This window comes from Herpailurus yagouaroundi, unplaced genomic scaffold, assembly GCF_014898765.1.
Source record: "Herpailurus yagouaroundi ecotype Mexico unplaced genomic scaffold, PumYag 29, whole genome shotgun sequence".
Taxonomy (NCBI): Eukaryota; Metazoa; Chordata; class Mammalia; order Carnivora; family Felidae; genus Herpailurus; species Herpailurus yagouaroundi.
In genome coordinates, this window is record NW_024412377.1 from 62,491,484 (window position 1) to 62,513,318 (window position 21,835).

Here is a 21,835-nt window from a genome sequence, read left to right on the forward strand (position 1 = left end):
GCAGCAGCAGGACCAGAGACATGCCAGGCTAAGTCCCACTGTGGACCGCTCTCCTTGGAAACTAGAAAATCCATGCCCCTCCCCCCAGATAATAAAAGGAAGTGGTGCTCAGGGTGAGGAGGACTGGAAACCAAGGAGGAAAGTGAGTCAGTCCGAGGGGTAGGGAGGGAGAGGGAGCCACGTCAAGTGGCTACACTGCAGGCCTCCGAGGGGGATGAGAGAACCCTCCATCAGCAGTTTTCAAGACATCAGCTTGTGGTAGAGAGAAAGGAGACGTGCTGTCCAAGGAAAACAGCATGGAAGCTGGCATGGAGGGCCACACGTGGTTTGTGTTAGTGGCAGACTGGACTTGGAGGGCTTTCCTCCCTCAGTATCACCAAGCCTCACAACCCGGAAGAGCCAGGGCGGCCCGTGGGGACCGTCATGTGCAGCCGCTGGCTGGATAGAGGTCGCGTGGTCCTCAGAGCAGGACACAGCACACCTGGACCTGTGTGACACGGCTCGCTGTCCTTGCGGCTTCTGTCCCCTCGAGGAGCTGGCCTAAAGGTTAGCCTGCTCCGGCGTCCCGGTGGACATGCCACGTGGGGCCCGCCTCGCGTCCCACCGATCCATCTCTCTCTCCCGACTGCCCCTCAGTCCACTGCCTCAGTCTGACCTCCTCACTGGTCTGCCTGCCCGTTGGCCTGCCCCACCACCTCCCCACTGGGTTGTGCCAGCAACTGTGCAAAGAGGGACCGGACGAACGAATGAACGAACAAATGAGTAAAAGAAAGTGGCTATCTGGTTTGGCCAGCCATTGTCCAGGAGAGGGGAAGTTACATTATAATGTTCCAGGTGGAGCAACAGGACCCGGGCTGGGATGCAGAGGCAACTGACCAACACAGTCTCGCTTCCTTCTAGTTTAGAAAGAAAGACTTGCTAACTGCGTGGAAAAGGGCAACGACAGTATTGTCTTCTTAGCGACACACAACTGAGGTGGCAAGAGCTCTTCAGACGGAAGGGAAGGAGGAGTGTATGAAGCGCGTACAACACGTGGGAGGTGCGCTGCGACCTCAGAAGAGAACGTCTGCGGAAAGGAGTGTGCCCGAGCATTTGGATAAATATGCGTGGCGGGCTCCTCAGCCGGCTGTGGGCTAGGATCTCACCGGGAAGCCCCCCCCCGGGTGGGCAAGGCCCGCCTGGGGAGTGAGAGGTCTTCGGTTCTGCCACCCCTGTACTTGCCCCCAGAAGAGACGAGAAAAACACTCCCTTCCCTTTGGCCCCTGGGGTGGAGCGTGGGGGCTCCTGGGCAGACAGTCCCCGAAGTTCAGAAGTGCACAGGGGGCAGTTAGACTCTCAGCAGGGGGACAGCCCAGTCCTGTCTCAATCACAGTGGGAAACAAATGACTTTGCTGTGTGACTTGGGACGGCCTCTCCCATCTCTGGATCTCAGTTCCCTTCTCTGGCGAGAAACAAAGGCGCGGATCGACATGCTGCCTCCAGGTTGCCTCCAGCTCTGAGATGTGCGGCGTCCAGGGCGCAGCATCCCGTGAGAGCCCCTGTGCCTAGGAACAGCCCTCTCTGGGTCCTCAGAGATGGAGCGTTCTTGCACGTGGGACACATGTGAGCTCCCTGCTGGGCAGAGTGACCCAGCTGGCTCTGTGTTCCCCACCATTGTAATTCTGCAGGGCGCCCTAAAAGTCCTGCTTCCTCACGCCTTTACACCTTTGCACACGCGGTTTCCTCTTTGTGGAAAGCCCTCCCCCCGTCCTGCGGGCAGGTCAACTCCTTACTCCTTATCAAGGCCCTGCTCAGATGTTTGTTCCTCCAGGAAGCAAGCTCTGCCTGGGCTCCCTGGCTGGGACAGAGGTCCCTCTCTGCACACCTGGGGTCTGGCTCAGCACGTGTTTAACCGTGCCTTCTGTGAGGGAAGCCCTGGCTCCAGGGATGCCCATGACCCCAGCCCAGGGGATAGAATGAACCAGTGGGAAAACTCAGAGGGCAAAGGTCGCACGGTGCAGTGTAAAGCGGACCCCCTCATGCATCTGAGGCCCGTTTGTGAAGGGCTTGTGGTCTGCTCGGAGTAGCCCTGATAGGCCCCGCCCACATCTAGAAGGAGTGCCAAATGGGTCTCTGAAGGCCAGCTACAGGCAGAACTCTGAGGCAAAGCTAACTCTGAAGAGACATGGGTGAAGGCAATTCTGGGCCTCAGGGAGGCCGGGGGGCTCCGTGGTTAGGAGCCCAGGTTTCAGACTCAGTGTGCCGCAGCCTGAATCTTAGCCATGCTGTTTCTGGGCACATGACTCTGCCTCTCTGAGCTTCAGTTTCCCCATCTGTGACATGGGCACAATACCGACTTCGGGCCTGCAAATCAGGACTAAACGAGGCGGCGTAGAAAATGGGCACCTGGCCCATTTCAGTACGTGATTGCTGACACTGTTACTGTGCCACTCAACCAAAATGCATTTTCTCTGGGCACTGCCCTCAACGCTGTGGGCATCTTGCTCAGAGGCCAGCTCCCTCCGTCACACTCTGATGGACTCTCCAACGTGGGCCTAGGCTAGGGCAGAAAGGGAGGTTCAGAGAGGCTGAGTGGCCTGCCCAAGGCCACACAGCTGGGAAGACAGAGGACTAGGACCTGACACCGGGTCTGCCCATTCCAAGCCCAGGGCTCTGTTACCTGCCCCCTCATGTCAACGAGACTTGTGGCCAGATGTCAGCTAGTAGTGGCAGGCATGACGATCAGGGTCCGGCTCCTCTAAGCGTGAGAGGGTTAGGAAATCACATTGGAAGGTGAATTGTCGTAAACAGGACCTTCTTGCTGGTGACTGTGAGTCTCTCTTCCCACAAAGGAACCTGAGTCATGCTCCTTCTTTCTATTCCAGGCAGCCTCTCTGGAGAGGATTTCCTCTGCCTGAATGTCTCGCCCCGACCAGAAGGAACATTTACTGGTTTTTGTCATCTACAGGCTATTTCTCCCTTTGTGGAAGCAGCTGTCTGATTTCTTCTGGGGACTATTTCTACTCCTCGATTAGTCTACACTCATTCTCCTCCAGTCCCTAGGCTGGCCCGGACTGACCCAGCCGTCGACCCAAGATGAACCAATGAGACTTTTGCTTAAATTGTTGGGGGCATTCTTCTTTTTCCTGAAGCCACTGAGCTGACCTGTTGGATACAGCTTGGAGGTGCGGCCACCACTGTATCACACACCACCCTGCTTGGGCATGAAGAAAGCTAAGAAGTGGAGAAAGGCAGGTCCTCGTGGACATTTTTCTCCTGGATCCAGCCACACCTGCAGCCTAGTACCCTTAGACATCTCAGTTACATTTGGCCGATCAATGCTCTTTTTGAATAATCCATTTTGACTAGGTTTCTGTCATCTGCAACTAAAACAGTTCTGACTAAAATGAGATCTCACAGCCAGTAAGTGGCAGTATTTGGATCAAGGCCCAGGATCTTAACCACTCTATTAAACTGGCATCGTCGCCTCCTCTGATCTTCATGCCAGTTCCTAGCAGCAACCCACGCCCATCAATAATCCCAACAGCTGACATTTGCTCAGGGCTTGACAGCCCAGAGACTGTTCGTACACATCATCACTCTTTTTAAAAAAGCAATTGAGAGATACTTCATGTACCATAAAATTCGCCCCTTTAAAGTGTACCATTCAGTGGTGTTTAGTACATTCACAAGGCCGCACAACCAGGGCCATCATCTAATTCCAGAACATTTCCATCACCCCCCCAAAAGATACCCAGTACCCAATAACAGCCTCTCCCCTTTTGCCCCTCCCTCCAGCTCCTGGCAACCACTAATCTGCTTTCTGTCTCTACGGATCTGCCTCTTCTGGACACACATCATCACTTTTAACTCCATATAAACTTTGTGAAATAGCCACTAGAGACAGGGGCACTAGACGGCACAGTGGCAAAGAGTGCGGTATCTGGTGTCACCCGCCCAGTTTCAAATCTAAGTTCGGACATTCACTAGCTGTGTGACCTTGTGCAAATGACTTAACCTCTCTGAGCCTAGAATTCTTCATCTATGTAATTTAATAAACTTAATATGAGGATTAAGTGAGTCATTCTATCTAGATGCTTAGCAGTCCGTGCTCCAGAAATGCCAGCTGTTTCTTTTGTCATTACCTTGTTACTGGTGAGGACAATCAGGCACAAAGGGGTTAAGAGGCGTGCCCAAGGCCTCATAGCACAGGTGGCTGGGCCCCAAGTCTCCTGACCGAGTCCTCTGCTTTTTCCATTACGCCACATTGGCCTAGCTGTTTCTCCACGAAAGCTTGGCCCTCTCCATACTCTTTTGTGCCAAGTTACTTTTGACAAAGCCAAGGCTACTCGCCAGACAGGAGGAAGGGGAGGGTGGGATCATGAAATCACCTCACTTTAGGGTGTCGTGGCCCCACACGGGCCGGCCTCCTTGCCTGCTCCTCGGAAACAGCTGACTTTGGCTGGTGGGATCCCGCCCTGCCCTCTTCCAGCTTCCTCCTCTGGGTTTTGGGGGGTGGCTGTTTCTAGGACAGCAGGACCCTCTGGAATTCTATGACTTTCCCACTCCAGCCACCCATCTGGGCCTCTTTAAGGCTGGCTGAAGCACTGCCTTTGGACTAACAGGGAGGGGAGTCTGAGGCAGCTATTTATGCTATACCAAACCCCCAATTATTGCCAATTATGCTGAGTGGGGAAGAAAACCTCACTTTTAAGTTCTGGTAGAAACAAGAAAGTTGAGTCAGAACAGGAGAGTGGAGGGAGTACAGGCTTTGGGCCAGGGACACTCGTGATCACGCTCTGGCTCAGGCATTCCCAAATGATGTCACCTCGGGCAAGTCCGTTCTGAACTGAGGGACAGCTAATGGCAGCTAATGTGCTTATTGAGCAAGGCGCAGCTCGATTAACCGTCACCACGAATGCATGAGGAAAGTTCTTTCATTCTTTAACATGCAGATGGGGAGACTGAGTCTCAGAAGCATACAGAGGTGACACCAAGCTGAGACCTGAAACACGAAGCTGAGACTTGAACCCAGTCTCTCTAACCCCAGAGGTCAAGGTCTAAAGCCGTGGGTATGCCGCCCTGCTGGCTGCAAAACAGCAGCCATGGATATTTCCACATGCCCTTCTCCTCACTCCCGTCTTCATCCAACCTCCTCTTCTAGATGATGCCGGAGCACCCCAACCTCTCTGGCCAAGCTGACAGGCGCGGAGGTACACTTAGGACCCTTGGGACAATCAGATTCTCTCTCTCCTGGAGACTGGACTCAGCACCTAGAAACTCCAGAGGGTTGACAACAGGGAAAAGTGAGGGACTGAGGTGCTGTCTGGGGGATGTGGGCCAATGGGCTAGGGGAGGAAGCCGGTCCAGAGAAGCTAGCAGTTAAACAAAATAGGCTTGATGGGAGACCCTGTGGCCACAATGACAGACGGCTGGGGAGCTGCTGGTCCTCTGAGGGTCATTCAGGTGCTGGTTCTGGGGCCCTGTGGGGCCAGCTTCATTTCCTGCTCTGGGGCTCCATGGGACACACCTACCTCCTCCCATAAATCTACCCCACTCCTCTCTTCCTGCCTAAGCTGCCCAGTGGCCACTTTGCTCTGTGGATTCCCGTAATCCCCGGGACAGCAATCCTGAGTGTGGCCGTTCTCTGTCCCCTCTTATCCTTCATCCTTCTTGGAGGTGTCAGGCAGGCAAGAGGCCTCTGAAAGCAAAATACAGGTGGTCGTCCCTACACAGACCCTCTGTGCGTGAAAAGTCAGTCTAGCAACTTCAATCTCTGAACTGAAGATCTGCTATAATAGATCTGCCTAAGTCACCCCTGCACCTGGCAAAGAGGTGTGGATCTTGGTCCTTCCTTCTCAGACAGGACGATGCCTCCAGCTCATCACATTCAAAGGTGTTGGGCATCATCTTCCCTTCCTTTCCCCCACGGTTCAGCCCCTTCCTGGCCCCCATGCTGCTCCTGCCAAGTCTGTTTTAGCTAGTCTCAGCATCCTTACCATATAGTCTCTTTGTGCACTTCTAGGTCTGCTGTAGACTAGAAGAAAAATATAATTTACATATGGTACTGTTTAATTTTGTTGCATTTTGTCGACACAGAACACCACTAATGAGGTCATTGCATTTTAATAATTAGGTAACAGGAGTCTCAGTTGGTTGACATTACACAACGACTCTTGGCAGTTTGTTATGTAGGCGTTTGAGATTGTTTTAGTGATACTGGGGAAACCTGCGAGAAGCACATTATCATCTCCTCTTCCTTTAAAATAATGAAATACAGGTTCTGAAAATTCTTTATTCAACATTTTTAGGAATGGATCAGGTCCATACAACCAAGATGTCAGTGGTTAATATCACCCAAGCTTCTAAAAGAACATGTGGGGTCAAGAGATAGGATGGCATGCAGGACACTGTGTTTGCCGGGACTTCTGGGAAGTGACCTTTCACTCTTTCCTGCTGAGTATAATCCCAGAGCGTTTTGTAACCACGTGGGATCTGAGGATAAAGCCAACACCACTGAAAGTAGGAATGCAGGATGAGAGGAAGGAGCTGGGTGAGGTGGTACCATGAAAACCCTGGATCAATCTGTGCCTGAAGCCAGGAAGGTTTTTCTCTCCTGGGATATTCAAACGTATGCTCCACAGATTTGCATGTCATTCTTGTATAGGGACCATGTTAATTTCTGTATCATTCTGACTTCAGTAGCTGTGCTGCTCAAGGGAGCACAATGGACATCATTTTTAAGTCTAGGAAAAAAAAAAAAAAAAACCACTCTGTGTCCACTGTGGGGTGAGCATCTAGACCCTGAAGTCAAAATGGAAAGTTAGTCCAATTAAACTTTCCCGACCCTGCAGCCCATTGGAGACTCCAAATCCTTACCTGGAGGTCAAAGAACTTGCTGTAGCGCCGGTAAATGGCCTCTGTGGAGCCACTGGACCACGTGACCCGGATGATATAGACCTATAGAGAGGGACAGAGGAGACAGGCATTAACACCAAGGGATCTCTTCCAACATCCAGATGGCGAACAGACACGTGAAAAGATGCTCAGTGTCTCTCCTCATCAGGGAAAATACAAATCAAAACCACAATGAGATACCACCTCACCCTTGTCAGAATGGCTAAAATGAACAACTCAGGCAACAAGAGATGTTGACCAGGATGCGGAGAAAGAGGAAGCCTTTTGCACTGCTGGTGGGAAGGCAAACTGGTGCAGCCACTCTGGAAAACAGTATGGAGGTTCCTCAAAAAATTAAAAATGGAACTACCCTATGACCCAGCAATTGCACTACTAGGCATTTATCCAAAGGATACAGGAGTGCTGACTCAAAGGGGCACATGCACTTCAATGTTTATAGCAATGCTATTGACAATACAAAGTACGGAAAGAGCCCAAATGTCCATCGGCGGATGAATGGATGAAGAAGATGTGGTATATATATACAATGGAGTATTACTCGGCAATCGAAGAGAATGAAATCTTGCCATTTGCAACTACATGGATGGAACTAGAGGGTATTATGCTAAGTAAAATCAGTCAGAAAAAGACAAATACCATATGATTTCACTCATATGTGGAATTTAAGACACAAAACAGATGAACATAAGGGAAGGGAAGGAAAAATAATATAAAAACAGGGGCGCCTGGGTGGCTCAGTTGGTTGAGGGTCTGACTTTGGCTCAGGTCATGATCTCACGGTCTGTGGGTTCCAGCCCCGTGTCAGGCTCTGTGCTGACAGCTCGGAGCCTGGAGCCTGCTTCAGATTCTGTGTCTCCCCCTCTCTCTGCCCCTCCCCTGCTCATGCTCTATCTCTGTCTCTCAAAAATAAATAAATATTAAAAAAATTAAATAATATAAAAACAGGGAGGGAGACAAACCATAAGAGGCTCTTAAATACAGAAAACAAACTCAGGACTGCTGACAGGGTGTTGGGTGGGAAGATGGGCTAAAGGGACGAGGGGCATTAAGGAGGACACTTGTTGGGACGAGCACTGGGTGTGATATGTGAGTGATGAATCACTACATTCTATTCCTGCAGTCATTATTACACTACATGTTAACTAACTTGGATTTAAATGAAAGGAAAGAGTTGGGGGTGGGGGCGGGGAGCTCTTCCATCTCCAGGACTCTGGAGTAAAGCACAGGGCTGTCAGAAAGACCTGGGTTTGAATCTAAGTTCTGCTGCTGACCTGCTGTGTGGCTTTGGAGAAGTTACTTGCTTTCTCTGGGCCTCAGCTTCCTCCTCAACAGTATGGGTATAACTCCCACCTCTGAGAATTATACAAAGGATTAAGTGAAATCAAGGATGGAGAACATTAACACCCTGCTCATCTCGGGAGATAGTGTTATTTTCAGCACTGCAGGGACTTCTTGCTTTCCACTCAATCCAGAGAGCCACGGGGCTGGCTATTTTTCCAGTCATTCTTAACACTTTGCCTTTTGTCAGAAGTTGCAGAGACCTATGGCTCTTAGCGCTCTGGTATTTCTCATAAGCTAAGCCTCACGCCACTGCCACCAGTTAGGGGCCTGGGGCCAAGTCATTTTCTCCCTCCAGGTGTGTTTCCTCATTGGTGAATTGGTCTGACAGCATCTGTTCAGGGTGACAGTGTAAGGATCTCACGCGATCGACGATGGGGGGGGGCAACCACAGGGCCATGTTTCCAATCATTGTCACAAGTCACGGCACATGCAGAAAATAATATATGATGTCAAATTTGGGCAAACTGAGGTGGCAGCTGGTCAGAGGCGGTACCTCGTGGCCCCGCACACCACCTGGACAATTAAAAAGGATGTATGTGAAAGCTCTTTGGAAAGGCGGAAATGCTGTATAAACGCGATGGGCTCGACGGTGATGGAGGTCATGAGCTGAGGAGTGGCTGGAGGGACAACACATACGTAAATGAAAATAACCTGTTATTTTTTGCCCAGTACTGATTCCCTTTTCTTCCCACCAAAGCTTTTTTGACTTTTCTCCTGGGAACCTCCTTCCCCACCCCAGCACAGTGCCTTAGATACAGAGGTGGGTGCCATTCATGATCCATGGTGATTGGTTGAGAAATGAGCACGTGACCTGTGCTGGGCCAATCAGAGCCAGCAAGAGTCGGCTCTTTTGCTCCAACCCTTAAAAAAGACAAGCTGTCTTTTCTTGGAAGTTGCTAGGCTTCGAGGCAGTCGATCTGGAGCTGCTGCGGGCCATCTCACTACTGCCTGCAAGGATGCCAACATCAGCAGGTTCCTGGGAACACAGTCGAACCGTTAGATCCAGTTCTGCTTGAAGCTCAATCTACTCCTGGTCTGTCAAGTTTACTGAGCCGAGAAACCTTGGGCCAAACCTGCCCTCTCGAATTATTTCTGAAGCCAGTTTAAGTTGGGTTTTTGACATAGGTAATCTAGTCCTGACCGAGGCAGGATGGGAGGTAGGAGAGAGCTCTCTGAAGCCTGGAGTCATCATGGTGCACTTTGAATGATGTGGAAACTTTACAAGGAAACTTCCATTCAAAATGGAACAGGGTGGAGAAACCATGGGGGGCTGGAGCCAGGGACCAGTGTGAACACCAGGGTCTCACAGAAGACCCCACAGAAGAAATGAATAATGGAAAGGTAATTCAGGACAAGGTGGGGAAGTGCCCTTGAGTGCCAAGCTAAGTCCACCATGAATGACCTCTCCAAATCCAACATGGAATTTATTTCAAAGAAGCATGATGGATAGGAAGAAACCTGGGCTCTAGACTCACACAATTTCCTAACCTTGGGGCCACAGCCTCCTTAACTGTAAAATGGGGTTAGTAAGCCCATCTCACACATTGTTACGATGGTTATAAGAGGCAAAGCTCTGAGCTCTTTGCCTGGCAGAAAGGAAAAGTTCAAGAAACTTTAGTACCCCGCACTCTGATTCCCCAGGGCCTGTCCCACCCTGTTCATAAAAACAGGCTATTTCAACATCAGAGATTTGGGCATCCGGGCCCACCCCCCTCCCTTGTTGGTGCTCCCTGGTCCTGGGAACCTCATGGAGCCAAAGAACAGGTCAAGACATCCTTTAGGAGTCACCTCGGAAAGGTGATTTTCTGACAAAAAAGAACTGTCTCCAAAGCCACCCAGATAGTTGTCAGTTTTATGAAAAAGACACCCATTCTGTTCATCAAGACTCCGGCACAGAGATTCTGAATGGCTCCCATTTGCCATTCATTCATTCATTCATTCATTCACTCTATGACATTTATTAAGTACCTCTTGTGTGCTAGACACTCTCTGGGTGCTGGGACGTAATGAAGAGCAAGAGCGACCTAGACCTTGCCCTTGGGAAATGGAAAGATGGGCAAGAGACCAGCAGACAAGCAAATACGTATGAATTATAAGTTCCAGTCAGTGCTTAGGAAGGACCCAAAGTCTGGGGGAGGCTGGGGTGGATGAGTGTCCCCGGAAGGGAAGGCCCACTGGGGCAAGCAGGCTTTGAACGGAGACCTGAGGGACAAGGAGCTGGCAGGGAGAAGAACTGAGAGAAGAGTATTCCAGGCAGAAAGAAAAGGATGAATAAGGATGCGGACGCCGGATGGTTCAGGACATGTCTGAGGTGCAGGAAGGCCGTCATGGCAAGCAGAGCCGGGGGAGGAAGGAGGCTGGGGCTGGGAGGCAAGCACCAGCGGCATTACGAGGGGCTTGCAGGTCACAGGGAGGAGATGGGCTTCTATTCTGTTAAGGAGTTTCAAAGGGTGGGTTGGGTGTGTGTGTGTGTGTGTGTGTGTGACATGATTGAACGTATGTTTCAAAAAAAGTTTTCCTATGTATCCTTCTGGCTGCTGTGTGAAAAATGGTTTGACAAGGAGCAGGGACACCACTAAGGAGGCTATTTCTGTCACTGAGAGGGACACAGCCAATCCAATGGCCCAACATCCAGATGGGTAAATTGAGGCCCAGAGAATACCATACCAAAAGTCTTGTCACTGGGGGATGCTTAAGCAAAGTCTGGATGACCATCTGTCAAGAATAATACTAATGTGGATTAAAAAGCAAGGGAAAAGGGGCGCCTGGGTAGCTCAGTCAGTTAAGCATCCGACTTCAGCTCAGGCCATGATCTCACGGTCCGTGAGTTCGAGCCCCGCGTCAGGCTCTGTGTTGTCAGCTCAGAGCCGGGAGCCCGCTTCAGATTCTGGGTCTCCCTTTCTGTCTGTCTCTGCCCCACTCACACTCTGTCTCTCAAAAATGAATAAATGTTAAAAAAAAAAAATAAAGCGAGTATCAAAATAAAGCTCGTTGAGTGAACTAAAAAAAAAAGGGGGGGGAAAAAGGTTGACCATCAAAGTTTCATTGTTTTCTGAAAACCAGTAAGAAAAACATTCCCATAAATGGAAAAAAAATTCTGCTTACACAATTCATTTTCGATCTCTTGTTTATAGTTTTTAAAGTTCTGTACATATGGTACAAGGACTCTGCAGCAGGCCTAATTGGCTTAGTGGAACCAACCTGTGAACACAATTTAATGTCTGCATTTTTAGGCACACATCTAATTTTTAACGAGCATTGCCCCAGTGCAGGGTTTTGGTCTTGCCCAGGGTTTGGGGTGGGTGAAAGGGCATACTCACTGGCTTCTAATGACAACCCTGTTGCTGAGTGAGACTCACACTCCACCAACCTCTCTGGCCGCAGTGTCCTTCTCTCTACTTTCCCTTGAGGATTCACTGTAATCACTAAGGTACATGGGGCTTTGCCCGATGCCTGGCACACAGGACATGTGCAAACAGTCTTTCCTGCATAGCAGCTGTCCGACACATTACTGCTTCTCTGGTTCTCCTCTACTCCTCTTGGTAACAGCACCTGATTTCCCTTGGAAGATCACTCCTCTGCCACCACCGGATCTTTGTGACAGGGAATGGGTGGGTGTCCCAGACTACTGTCTACCCCTGGCCTCCACAATGCTTCAGGGATGGGCACATGACCCAAGCCAGGCCAATGAGACTCAATTCTGGGACTTTTGATGGCACGATCCGTGAAGAGCCCCTCTTCCCTACTGTGACAGCTAGCTGGGAGAACCATGTGGGAAGCACCTGCCACACAGAAGCAAGCAGCCAAGAGGGACAGAGAGGGCCTGAGTCCTGCAACATCATTTGAACTCCTGGATCCAGCGTCCCGGTCATTTCATGGACACAAGCCAAAACCTTCCCTTTCTTGTGTAAGCCAGTTTTAGTTTGTATTACTTGCAACCAAAGCAATCCTAACATATCTGACCTCGACTTTTAGATTTTTTTTTTTTAAGTTTATTCATTTTTGAGACAGAGACAGAGCATGAACGGGGGAGGGTCAGAGAGAGAGGGAGACACAGAATCTGAAACAGGCTCCAGGCTCTGAGTGGTCAGTACAGAGCCCGGCGTGGGGCTTGAACTCACGGACCGCGAGATCATGACCTGAGCCGAAGTCGGACACTTAACCGACTGAGCCACCCAGGCGTCCCAACGACTTTTAGATTATATCCCAAATCCAGTTAACGCTCCGTGGCCTGCCGTTGAAGGAATTAAAAGCCGACTTCTTCATGGCAGCATTATTCACAACAGCCAAATGAGGAACAAAATGTGTTGTATACATACAGTGGAATATCACTCAGCCTTAAAAAGGGAGGGCATTCTGACACATGCTAATAACATGAATGATCCCTGAAGACATTATGCTAAGTGAAATCAGCCAGCCACAAAAAAACGAATACTGTACGATTCCACTTATAGGAGGTCCCTACAGGAGTCAAATTCATAGAAACAGAAAGTAGAGTGGGAGTCGCCAGGGGATGGGGTGGGGAAATGGGGAGTTAGTGTTCAATGGTGTTAAATGAAAATATAAGTGTTAATGAAAAAATAAAAGGTCTGGAGACGGATGGTGGTAGCAGTTGCACAACAAAGCGAATGCACCTAATGCCACTGAACGGGACACTTAAAAACGGTTGAGGGGCGCCTGGGTGGCTCAGTCGGTTAAGTGTCCGACTTCAGCTCAGGTCACGATCTCGCGGTCCGTGAGTTCGAGCCCCGTGTCGGGCTCTGGGCTGATGGCTCAGAGCCTGGAGCCTGCTTCCCATTCTGTGTCTCCCTCTCTCTCTGCCCCGCCCCGTTCATGCTCTCTGTCTCAAAAATAAATAAACGTTAAAAAAAGAAAATTTAAAAAAAATTTAAAAAAAGCAAAAAGAAACAAAAAAAAAAACCGGTTGAAATGGTAAAATGTTATGTCATATATATTTTATCACAATTAAAAAATAATTAAAAAAGGTTTTTTTAGTGTTTACCCTTGAGAGAGAGAGAGAGAGAGAGAGAGAGAGAGAGAGAGAATGAGCGGGGCAGGGACAGAGAGAGAGGGAGACACAGAATCTGAAACAACCTCTAGGTCTGAGCTGTCAGCACAGAGCCCGATGCAGGGCTCAAACCCACGAGCCGTGAGATTGTGACCTGAGCCGAAGTCAGACACTTGACCGACTGAGCCACCCAGGTGCCCCTAAAAAAATAATTTTTAACAAAAGCAGATTTATATAGTCCATGTCACGTTCCTCTGGAAATGACACTGAAATGTTCTCCCTGGTACAGGGAGCACAAAATATGTGCTGCATATCCAAGAAAGGATTTGTATCCAGAGCATGTTTTTTTTTTTTTTAAAACTCTCAAAACTCAACAGTAAGGAAACAACCAACGTGATCACAAGATGGACAAAAGATTTAAACAGACCCTTCACCACAGAGAATATACGGATGCAAAGACATACATGAGAAGATGCCTGACATCATTAACCATCAGAGAAAGGCACGCCGAAACCATGATGAGATTTCACCACGTACCTATCAGAATGGCTAGAATAAAAATTGCTGACAAGAACAAACAAAAAATCACTGAAAACAAATGCTGACAAAAGTGTGTGGTCACCAGAACTCTCACACATTGGTGGGAAAGCAAGATGGCACAGCCACTCTGGATGGAAACGGAACCACCGGGTGAAAGGCTGTTGATCAGGGTAGTCAGACGGTGAAAGGATCACCCCACGGATTACTCTCCCAGCAAGGGGACAAATGTACCGTTTCAATGGAGATCTGGCAGTCAAACTGGAGCCAGGTGACCAAACCCAGCATTACCAATAGAGGCAAGCAGGCACCGCGCGGCCCCCGAGGTGATGCGATGTGGAATCAAGAAAATCTTCTGTCAAGTGCTGTCGCCCAAATGTTGAACCTGAATCTCAAGCCTCTTGACCTAACTTCCAATTTACAGAAAACAAAAGAGGATGGGGAACAAGCTAAATGACACCATGAGGAAACAGTCAGACAAATTCAGAATGTGGGCTATTCTAGAAGTCTGCTAACAGGGCATCGTTCAAATGCTACTTCTTCCGGAAAGCCCTCTCAGACTGCTCCTTCCCCACCAATACTGGGTTGGGTCTCCCTGCTACATGTCTCCTTTGGTACCTGTTTCCCCATCACCGTTTCCTCATGTCAGTTAAGCTTTACTGCAATTGCTAGGTGTCTGCTTTCCCTCTAGGTTCTAAGTTTCTTGACAGAAGAGACAATGCCTGTCTTGTTCCCCGGGTGCTGTATGCCCAGCTCTGAGCACAGTGGAAAATCTATGCTTCATGAAAAAATGAGAAAGAGACGGAGATGCCAGGTGGTCAAGCTCTCACAGGTGGCAATGCCTGCCCGAGGCAGGCCTGAGGTCTGTGGGAAGGGAGCCTGGTCCAGCCGTGTCTCTCAGATGGTCCCTCAGGCTCGCCTATCCTCTGTGCTCCGTGCCCTGCTTCACAACCCCTCCCACCGACCCGTCTGCCTGGAGCAGAGAGTCTCCCCCAGCAGCCGGGACTCCTTCCCTCTGGGAATGAGGAAGCAGAGACCACACTGGTGTCTGAGGGCCCCCAAGGGTTTCCTCCCGCTCCCTCACAGGAGGCCTTAAACTGGAATTAGCCACCACGGAACCCCCTTCTTATTCAACCTCAGCAGTCAGGCCTGCGTGATTCACAAAGCCCAGACTCCCCAGGCCCGGGTTCCCACCAGGCCCAGAAGTGCTGGGTTTCTTCACTTCCTCTAAGTCAGTACAGAGATGGACTGGTGGAGGGGAGGGCTGTGGGGGCAGAGTATACCATGACCAGGGTGCTTGGGGTAGAGTTGGGCACATGGCTGGGCCGTGATGTCTCTCAAATTCCCCAGAGCCCGCAGGCTAGGATAACACGTCTCACATTTTCCTAGCCAGCAACGGAGGCACACAAGTGCAGTGACCTGCCTGAGGTCACGAGCTCTGCAGTTCAAAATGAGGACTCTGATCCAGGTTGCCTCTAACCCCGATGGCCTTGCTGCACCAGGGAATCAGGCCTCCACCCCGGCAGCTGGACTGCAGCTGGACTGGGGGCCTACAGGAAGATGCATGCTGGTTCTTCTGTTTTTGAGAGCCCACCAGGAGGCTGTGGGATTCAGGAGTTAAGATGGCCCTGATTCACCTCTGCTTTCAACTACTCAACTAGCTGCGTGGTCTTGGGAAAGTGGTTTAAACTCTCTGTGACTCAGCTTCCTCTCTGGAAGAAATGAGGATCACAATAGTTGCAACCTCAGAGTTGGGGTGATGATGACACGAGAACGTGCACACAGAGTGCCTAGCATGGTGCCTGCACGCGGTAAATGGTCGGTGTAGAGAAGGTACCATTGCCCTCAGCACGGTGAGATAAACCCAGGGACACAAAGCTGAGGGAGACCTGGTCTCTGCTCACTGCCTCTACAGATTCGCCTCCCACAACCCGCCCACCTGCCCCCATCTCTCCACCCCCTCCAGGACCCTGCCTCTTCTACTGTCTTCTCCAGGCCCCATGAGGGTCAGAAGGACTGGCCCCTGCGTGGCCTGGGAACACAGGCCCAGCTCACCTGAGCCAGGGCACACATTTTCTAGCTGTCAGATGAGTCAGGGCCCTGTCCCCTCCCTGTGAATGTCTGTGGGGAAGGCCCCCGCCACCGCCTACCCCCACCCTGAGCCTCAGCCTCAGTGGAGGGGAGTTCTGTGTCTGGCCCAAATGCAGGGTCACCACATACCTGTGAGCCTGCCTGGTGCCAGGCTTTACCCACCCTGGCCTTTCCTCCTCTACCAAGCGGTGAAGACTGTCCCAGGAGTCCTAGGTCAGTCTAACCTTGCCAGGAGGTACCTCACAAAGGATGAAGAACCCCATCTGCTCATGGATGGTGTTGGGTGGGGCCTTGGCCACAGGGACCCCTGTATTCTGAGGACTACTCTGTTCTGAGGCTTCTAGAAGCTACTTTTCTCAACTTAGACTGCTCTCAGAAGACAGAAAAAAAAAAAGCCCTCTGGTAGATGCTGAGAGTCCTTCTTGGACCCCCCATGGGAGAAGCACCACCTGTCCTGCTGGTCTCATGGCCACAACTGGCCACAACTGATCCAGGGCGGGCCAATCAGCTTCTCTCTCTCAGGTATCTAGAATCAGACCACATGTCAGCTCCAGCCAGGGGGTTGGCTGCAGCCTGAGCACCTCCGCACTTCATGAGGGCACTCAGTGTGCAGAAAGGGACAAATGAAGGAAAGGCACAGAAAGGAGAGAGAGGGAGAGCCCTGCTTGGCTCCCGCCAGTGCTTCAGTTCCTGCTTCCAGGGCCTGCCTGCCCACCCATGGCTTCTATGACGCACGACAGGGGCCTGGGCCTTCCAGTTAATTCCCCTTTTGGCGAGAAGAGAGTTTTTATGCAACGAAAAGAATTCTACGATGTACAGAAGAAAGTTCAGGCACTATCTTAGGTAAAAAGAACAGGCTAAAAAAATGTAATCTCCATCTTGAAAAAGTTATACGTACTGTATATAAACGTATGTGTGTGTATGCATATACATCATTTGTGGTAGTTATGTTCTATAAAGTCTTTTGTGAACACTGATTTAGCAAATACTGAACCACTGCTCCTGGGGAACTACAAGATTAGGATCCTGCAAGACTCTGGTTCCAACGTTTTCATTAACCAGTCAGTATATAGCCTGGCTGTTTCTGTGTAAAGACACCTTATTTAATGTATATTATAAATTCATTAATACTGAACTCTGGGCCAGTGATACTATATCTCATGCCTAAATGAAGCTTATCTAGCACGTGTATTTTCTCTGCTATGACACATCACAGCCTTTCTCAGCTTAGGAACGTTAGACGGCACTTTAGCACTATGTTTGGGGTCATTTTAAAATGTGAAACAACCGGGCGCCTGGGTGGCTCAGTCGGTTAAATGTCTGACTTCAGCTCAGGTCATGATCTCACAGCTTGTGGGTTCGAGTCCTGCGTCAGGCTCTGCGGTGACAGCTCGGAGCCTGGAGCCTACTTCAGATTCTGGGTCTCCCTCGCTGTCTGCCCCTCCCCCGCTTGCACTCTCTTTCTCTCTGCCTCTCAAAAATAAACATTAAAAAAAAAAAGGTGAAATAATCAACAAAAGTACAAAAAAAAAAATGGCACTAAAGAGATTATGAAAAAGACACTTGTTTAGCGTATAAGAGCTGAAACCAGAGGGCAGAATGTCGTCCTGTCTAACCTCAGCTGGGAACACGCACACTGTGTGTTTTTGCTGCTGTGCACATGCCCATCGTCTGCAAGCGACCACAAAACTGTGGTACCTTTTGATGCTGGATTACGAATCAATTTTACCAAGTAGGCAAATTCCCAAATATGGAATTTATAAATACTGCAGACTGACTGTAGGGCATATAAATGTGTGTGTGTTATGTGGATAAGCCAGTGAGATACATATATCATATACATGGTTTGCTTGGGTTGGCAGGAATATGTAGGACTTTTTTTTATTCTGTTCTTGAAGTTTTCTCGTATTTTTCAGATTTTCTTTTATAATCAGAAAAAAGGATGCCACTATTCTAGGAAGACAGAAGGGTCTGTGGCCCACTTTCTTGCCTTGAGCCCCGGGACAGCATCTTCTCTCACTATCCTGGCTCAGTCCTGGGGCCATCCCTCTGGAATATCCTTCCACATCACAGAGCACCTACCGGGTGCTAGCATAGCCGATGGCACAGGTGAGAGTGTGGGGTGGGAGGAAGTTGGGAGTTGGCAGAGGGGGCCTTTGTCCTGACCTTACCGTGAGTTGGGTTAAGTCCTCAGCCTCTTTGAGCCTCTTTGTTCTTTGAAAAATGGGGATAAAAATCCAACCTTACGGCATTGTAAGATCAAATGGGTTTTTTGTTTTTGTTTTTTTTTTTCTAAGCTCCAGAAATGGAACCCGTGTTGGCTGGAATCTCAGCTTATGGCTGGGACACCAGGGAGGGTATTCAATGTGTGCTCCCTAAGCCCTCTGCCCTCACCTCACCTGGCAGGTCCAGCCCTGGCCCAAGGCGGTGAGGGCTCCCAGTGCCTGGAGGGCCCCCATTAAGCATGCAGGAATTTAGACCCCATTTCCAAGAGACAACAGCCAAGGGGCCAATCTGTCCATGAATAAAGATTTAAATCAGAACAAAGCTTTAGAGGCCCCTGAAACACTCCAGGAGCAGTGGCTGGTCTGAAACAAGCCAAGCACCTGGGTAGCTCCCAGCAGCCTGGTTATCTGTCACCCCCATCCCCCGCAGACCCACTGGCCATGGCTGCAGCTTTTGGAAAGGCCCCAGTACTACGGCCCCAGGGCAGCATGATATGAAGCAGCTGTCGCCCTGCCTCAGGAGTGCTCTGATCTCAGACGCTTGCTTTCATCATATGAACTCTCGAAAACATGAGAAGGTGTTTCTGCCCTGTGCATAAAATCTCTGACCCAGGGGAACATCCTCCAACATCACTTCACTTTGCATATGTATTCAGTGGGGTTTTTAGGGTTGACAAAGAACCCAGCTTAAAGTCCCAGCTGATACTATTAGAAGGGGTGGGGCTGCTGCACAAGTCATGGCCAAGTGATTACATTTTGATCTGGATTGCAGTGGCCAGAACTTTGATTTGGTGGGGTGGGGAGGGTCTGGTCCAAGGGCTTTCCAAAGTGACGGTCTTTCCTAAGATCACTGTGTCTCAAGGTCCACAGGAGCTCAGGGCACACGAGAGGGTACTTAGCTGATACGGGATCTCAGCACTAAGCTGCAGGGAATCCCACAGAGGGAAAATTAGTCTCTGACATTCCCCTCCCTTCAGAAGGCTGGCAAAATGGCTTTTTAACACTTTCTCCAACATTTGCTGGTCTCTTCTTAGAAAAGAGGGGACAGCTCAGGGCAGGCAACACTAGCCAGGAACAACTTGAACACACGGCTTTTTCCTTTTCCTTTTTATTTAGTTTCCTTCTATTTCTAGCAAGTGCTAGTTTTCCATTTATGGTAGACAGTGAAAGCCTCACCTTTAAAAATAATTTAAGTAAAAAAATGGAGTCAATCTGAAGAATACTGAATTAAGAATATGTAGCACAGGGGTTTGTGGATATGTCAGACACTGTGACGGGGCCAGAAGGAGGCTCGAGAATGAGGGCAGTACTGTTTCAGTGGAATCCACTGCCATTCTCACTTGGTTTGGAGTTCTGTTGTTTACAGGCCAATGAGCCCACAACATTTCTCAAGTTGGAAGCCCTCTTCTGGCTCTACAGTGCTGGTGGGCAGTCTGGAATGACCTGGGAGATGGAAACAAAAATTATCTAAAGAGAGGGCACCAGTGGTGCAGAAGGGACTGAGGCTGTTCTGCAGAGGCTGTAAGAAAGGCACATCAGCAAGACAGAGTTCTGTGATCCATTAACAATGTCTGCCACGGGCACAGGGATTGTAGGATGTGTGCTGTATACTCAGCATCCCTAATCTGGATCAACCCCTCCATTTTACAAATGAAGATACGGATGGGCCAAGAGGTGCAGCAACCTGCCAGCTGTGGACTCTTTCACTTCCACGAGAGTGTCCAAATTTCTATACAGGATCCTCTTGCCCCGGCTCAGGCCTCCTGCACAATGACTTGTCTGGAGAACTTTAGGAGTGATTAAGCCAGTGGCCAAATTGGCCTGTAAGGAGCCCCAGGATCCTGGGGAGGTGGCTGGGTCTCTCTACCTTGGTTTCCACTAGGCAGCACCACTTTAGCTCTTGTATATATGAAGGAGGGTGTAACCCAGCAGCCTACAGGCCCGATTGCCAGAACTTGTGGGTCCTCAAGGCAATCATCAGTGAAGGTTCTGATAGGGCCTGGCCTCTTCCACTGCCCACAGTCCTCACTGCCAACAGCAGGGGGTTCCAAGACTTCAAAATACTTGAAAATCCTGCTCTAGACCATTCCTTATTTTTTATTTTTTAAATTAATTTATTTATTTTGAGAGAGAGAGCGAGAGAATGTGCATGTGAGCAGGGGCGGGCAGAGACAGAGGGAGAGAATCTGCACTGATAGCACAGAGCCTGATGTGAGGCTTGATCCCTCCCATGAACCATGAGATCCTGACCTGAGCCGAAATCAAGATTTGAACGCTTAACCAAATGCGCCACTCGGGCACCCCAGACCATCCCTTATTTTACAGCTGGGGTTATGAGGCCACAGAGGGGAAGCGACTTGCCCAGGTCACATAGAGGGCAGATAGGAGGGTTGGAACCAGACTCAGAGCTCCTCTTGGGAGGTGCTGAGGACGCAGGAGCTCTGCTCCAGAATGCCACTCTTCAGATCTGAGGAGCAGCAGAGTCCCTTTCAGATGGAGGAAGGAAAAATGGTCTCTTACGCAGCTCACCGAGGGGCTACAGCTTCTGCTTAGAGTCACATAGTTTCTGCAGCGGGTGCTCAGCCAGCGATAACAGAAGCTGTCTTGTGCCGCAACCTTAACTGCAAAAGCACGTGCAGCCCTGAAATCAGGCAGCTGTGTCAGTTTCAAGATCCAGATGAACCCACTTCCTGCAGAGGAGGCTCCTGGGGATATGTCTAAGGGCGCCGAGGAGACGCAGACCCTAGTTTAAGTAAGAAACCAGCTTTAAACTTTAAAAGGCTAGTGCAACCCCCTCTTCCATTAAGCTCCCACACTCATTGGGTTTCTGGGTTGGCGGATCCCGGGGACAGCCTGGTAATGACTGGCCGGGCTCCAGTCTCTGGCAATATGCTGGCCTAAGATGGGGGAGCCCAGTCTGAGGGGGGTAGGAGGCAGGCAGGGAGAGAGAGAGAGAAAAGGGTGGAGGAGACAGGGAGAGAGCAGAGGCAGTTGGATAGGCTCCGAAGGCTTAACTAATGGGAAACATGATTCTGCCGCTCCCCGTGGAGACCACGAGTTCCCTCTGGTTCCGATCTGTCGGCTCTCCCCAGCTGTCTGCCCAACATCTGGCCTATGTAGGTCAGCACTCCCAACCTCTTTTTGGAATTGCAACACCCTGCAGTTTGTCTGATTCCCAGCACCCCGGAGCAGCGACACCACCGGAAGTGCTGAAGACCCTGTATTTATCTTTTCAGAGAAAGTACGTTGAGGCTATTCCTGGGGAAATGCTGCCAAATGTCACGATGTCCTGGAGACCCAGGAGGTGATTGCAGGGTGTCACAGTGAGGCAGGACCAAGGCAAGTGGGGGCCCAAGACAAAACTATTGACCATGTTGGGAAATGTGCTGCTAAACACTGGCCCTGTGCTAAGTGCTTTATGAACAGAGTGTGCGATCCTCATGAAATGTCTGCCAGGAAGGTGGGGCCCCCCCTTAGGTCAGGGGAGGGAAACTCAGGCCCAAAGTGGTGATGTGGCATGCCTGAGGTCACGCAGCTGCGAAGGGCAGGTGACTTCAGATTGGATCCTGGCCCCTTCAGCCTCTGAGGTCCTGTCTCCTCCTAGCTTCCCAGGGCCAGGCCTCAGGTGTCCTGGCCCCAGGCCAGAACTTTCCTGTCCCCACATCGGCGTCAGGAATCACCAAGCTCAGGCTCTACAGCAAGTGACACATTGAGGGTGGCTGGCTGCCAATTTTTC

At 50.2% G+C, this 21,835-nt stretch overlaps 1 protein-coding gene across 1 annotated transcript in view; it reads right to left on the reverse strand.

Annotated features, from left to right (window-relative positions):
• The window catches only part of SH3PXD2B (SH3 and PX domains 2B), a 104,140-nt gene that overhangs the window by 63,562 nt on the left and 18,743 nt on the right, over positions 1-21,835 (reverse strand). The window contains exon 2 of the mRNA XM_040445054.1: positions 6,859-6,939. Coding sequence (XP_040300988.1) covers positions 6,859-6,939 — 81 coding nt within the window. The remainder of the gene's footprint in view (positions 1-6,858; positions 6,940-21,835) is intronic.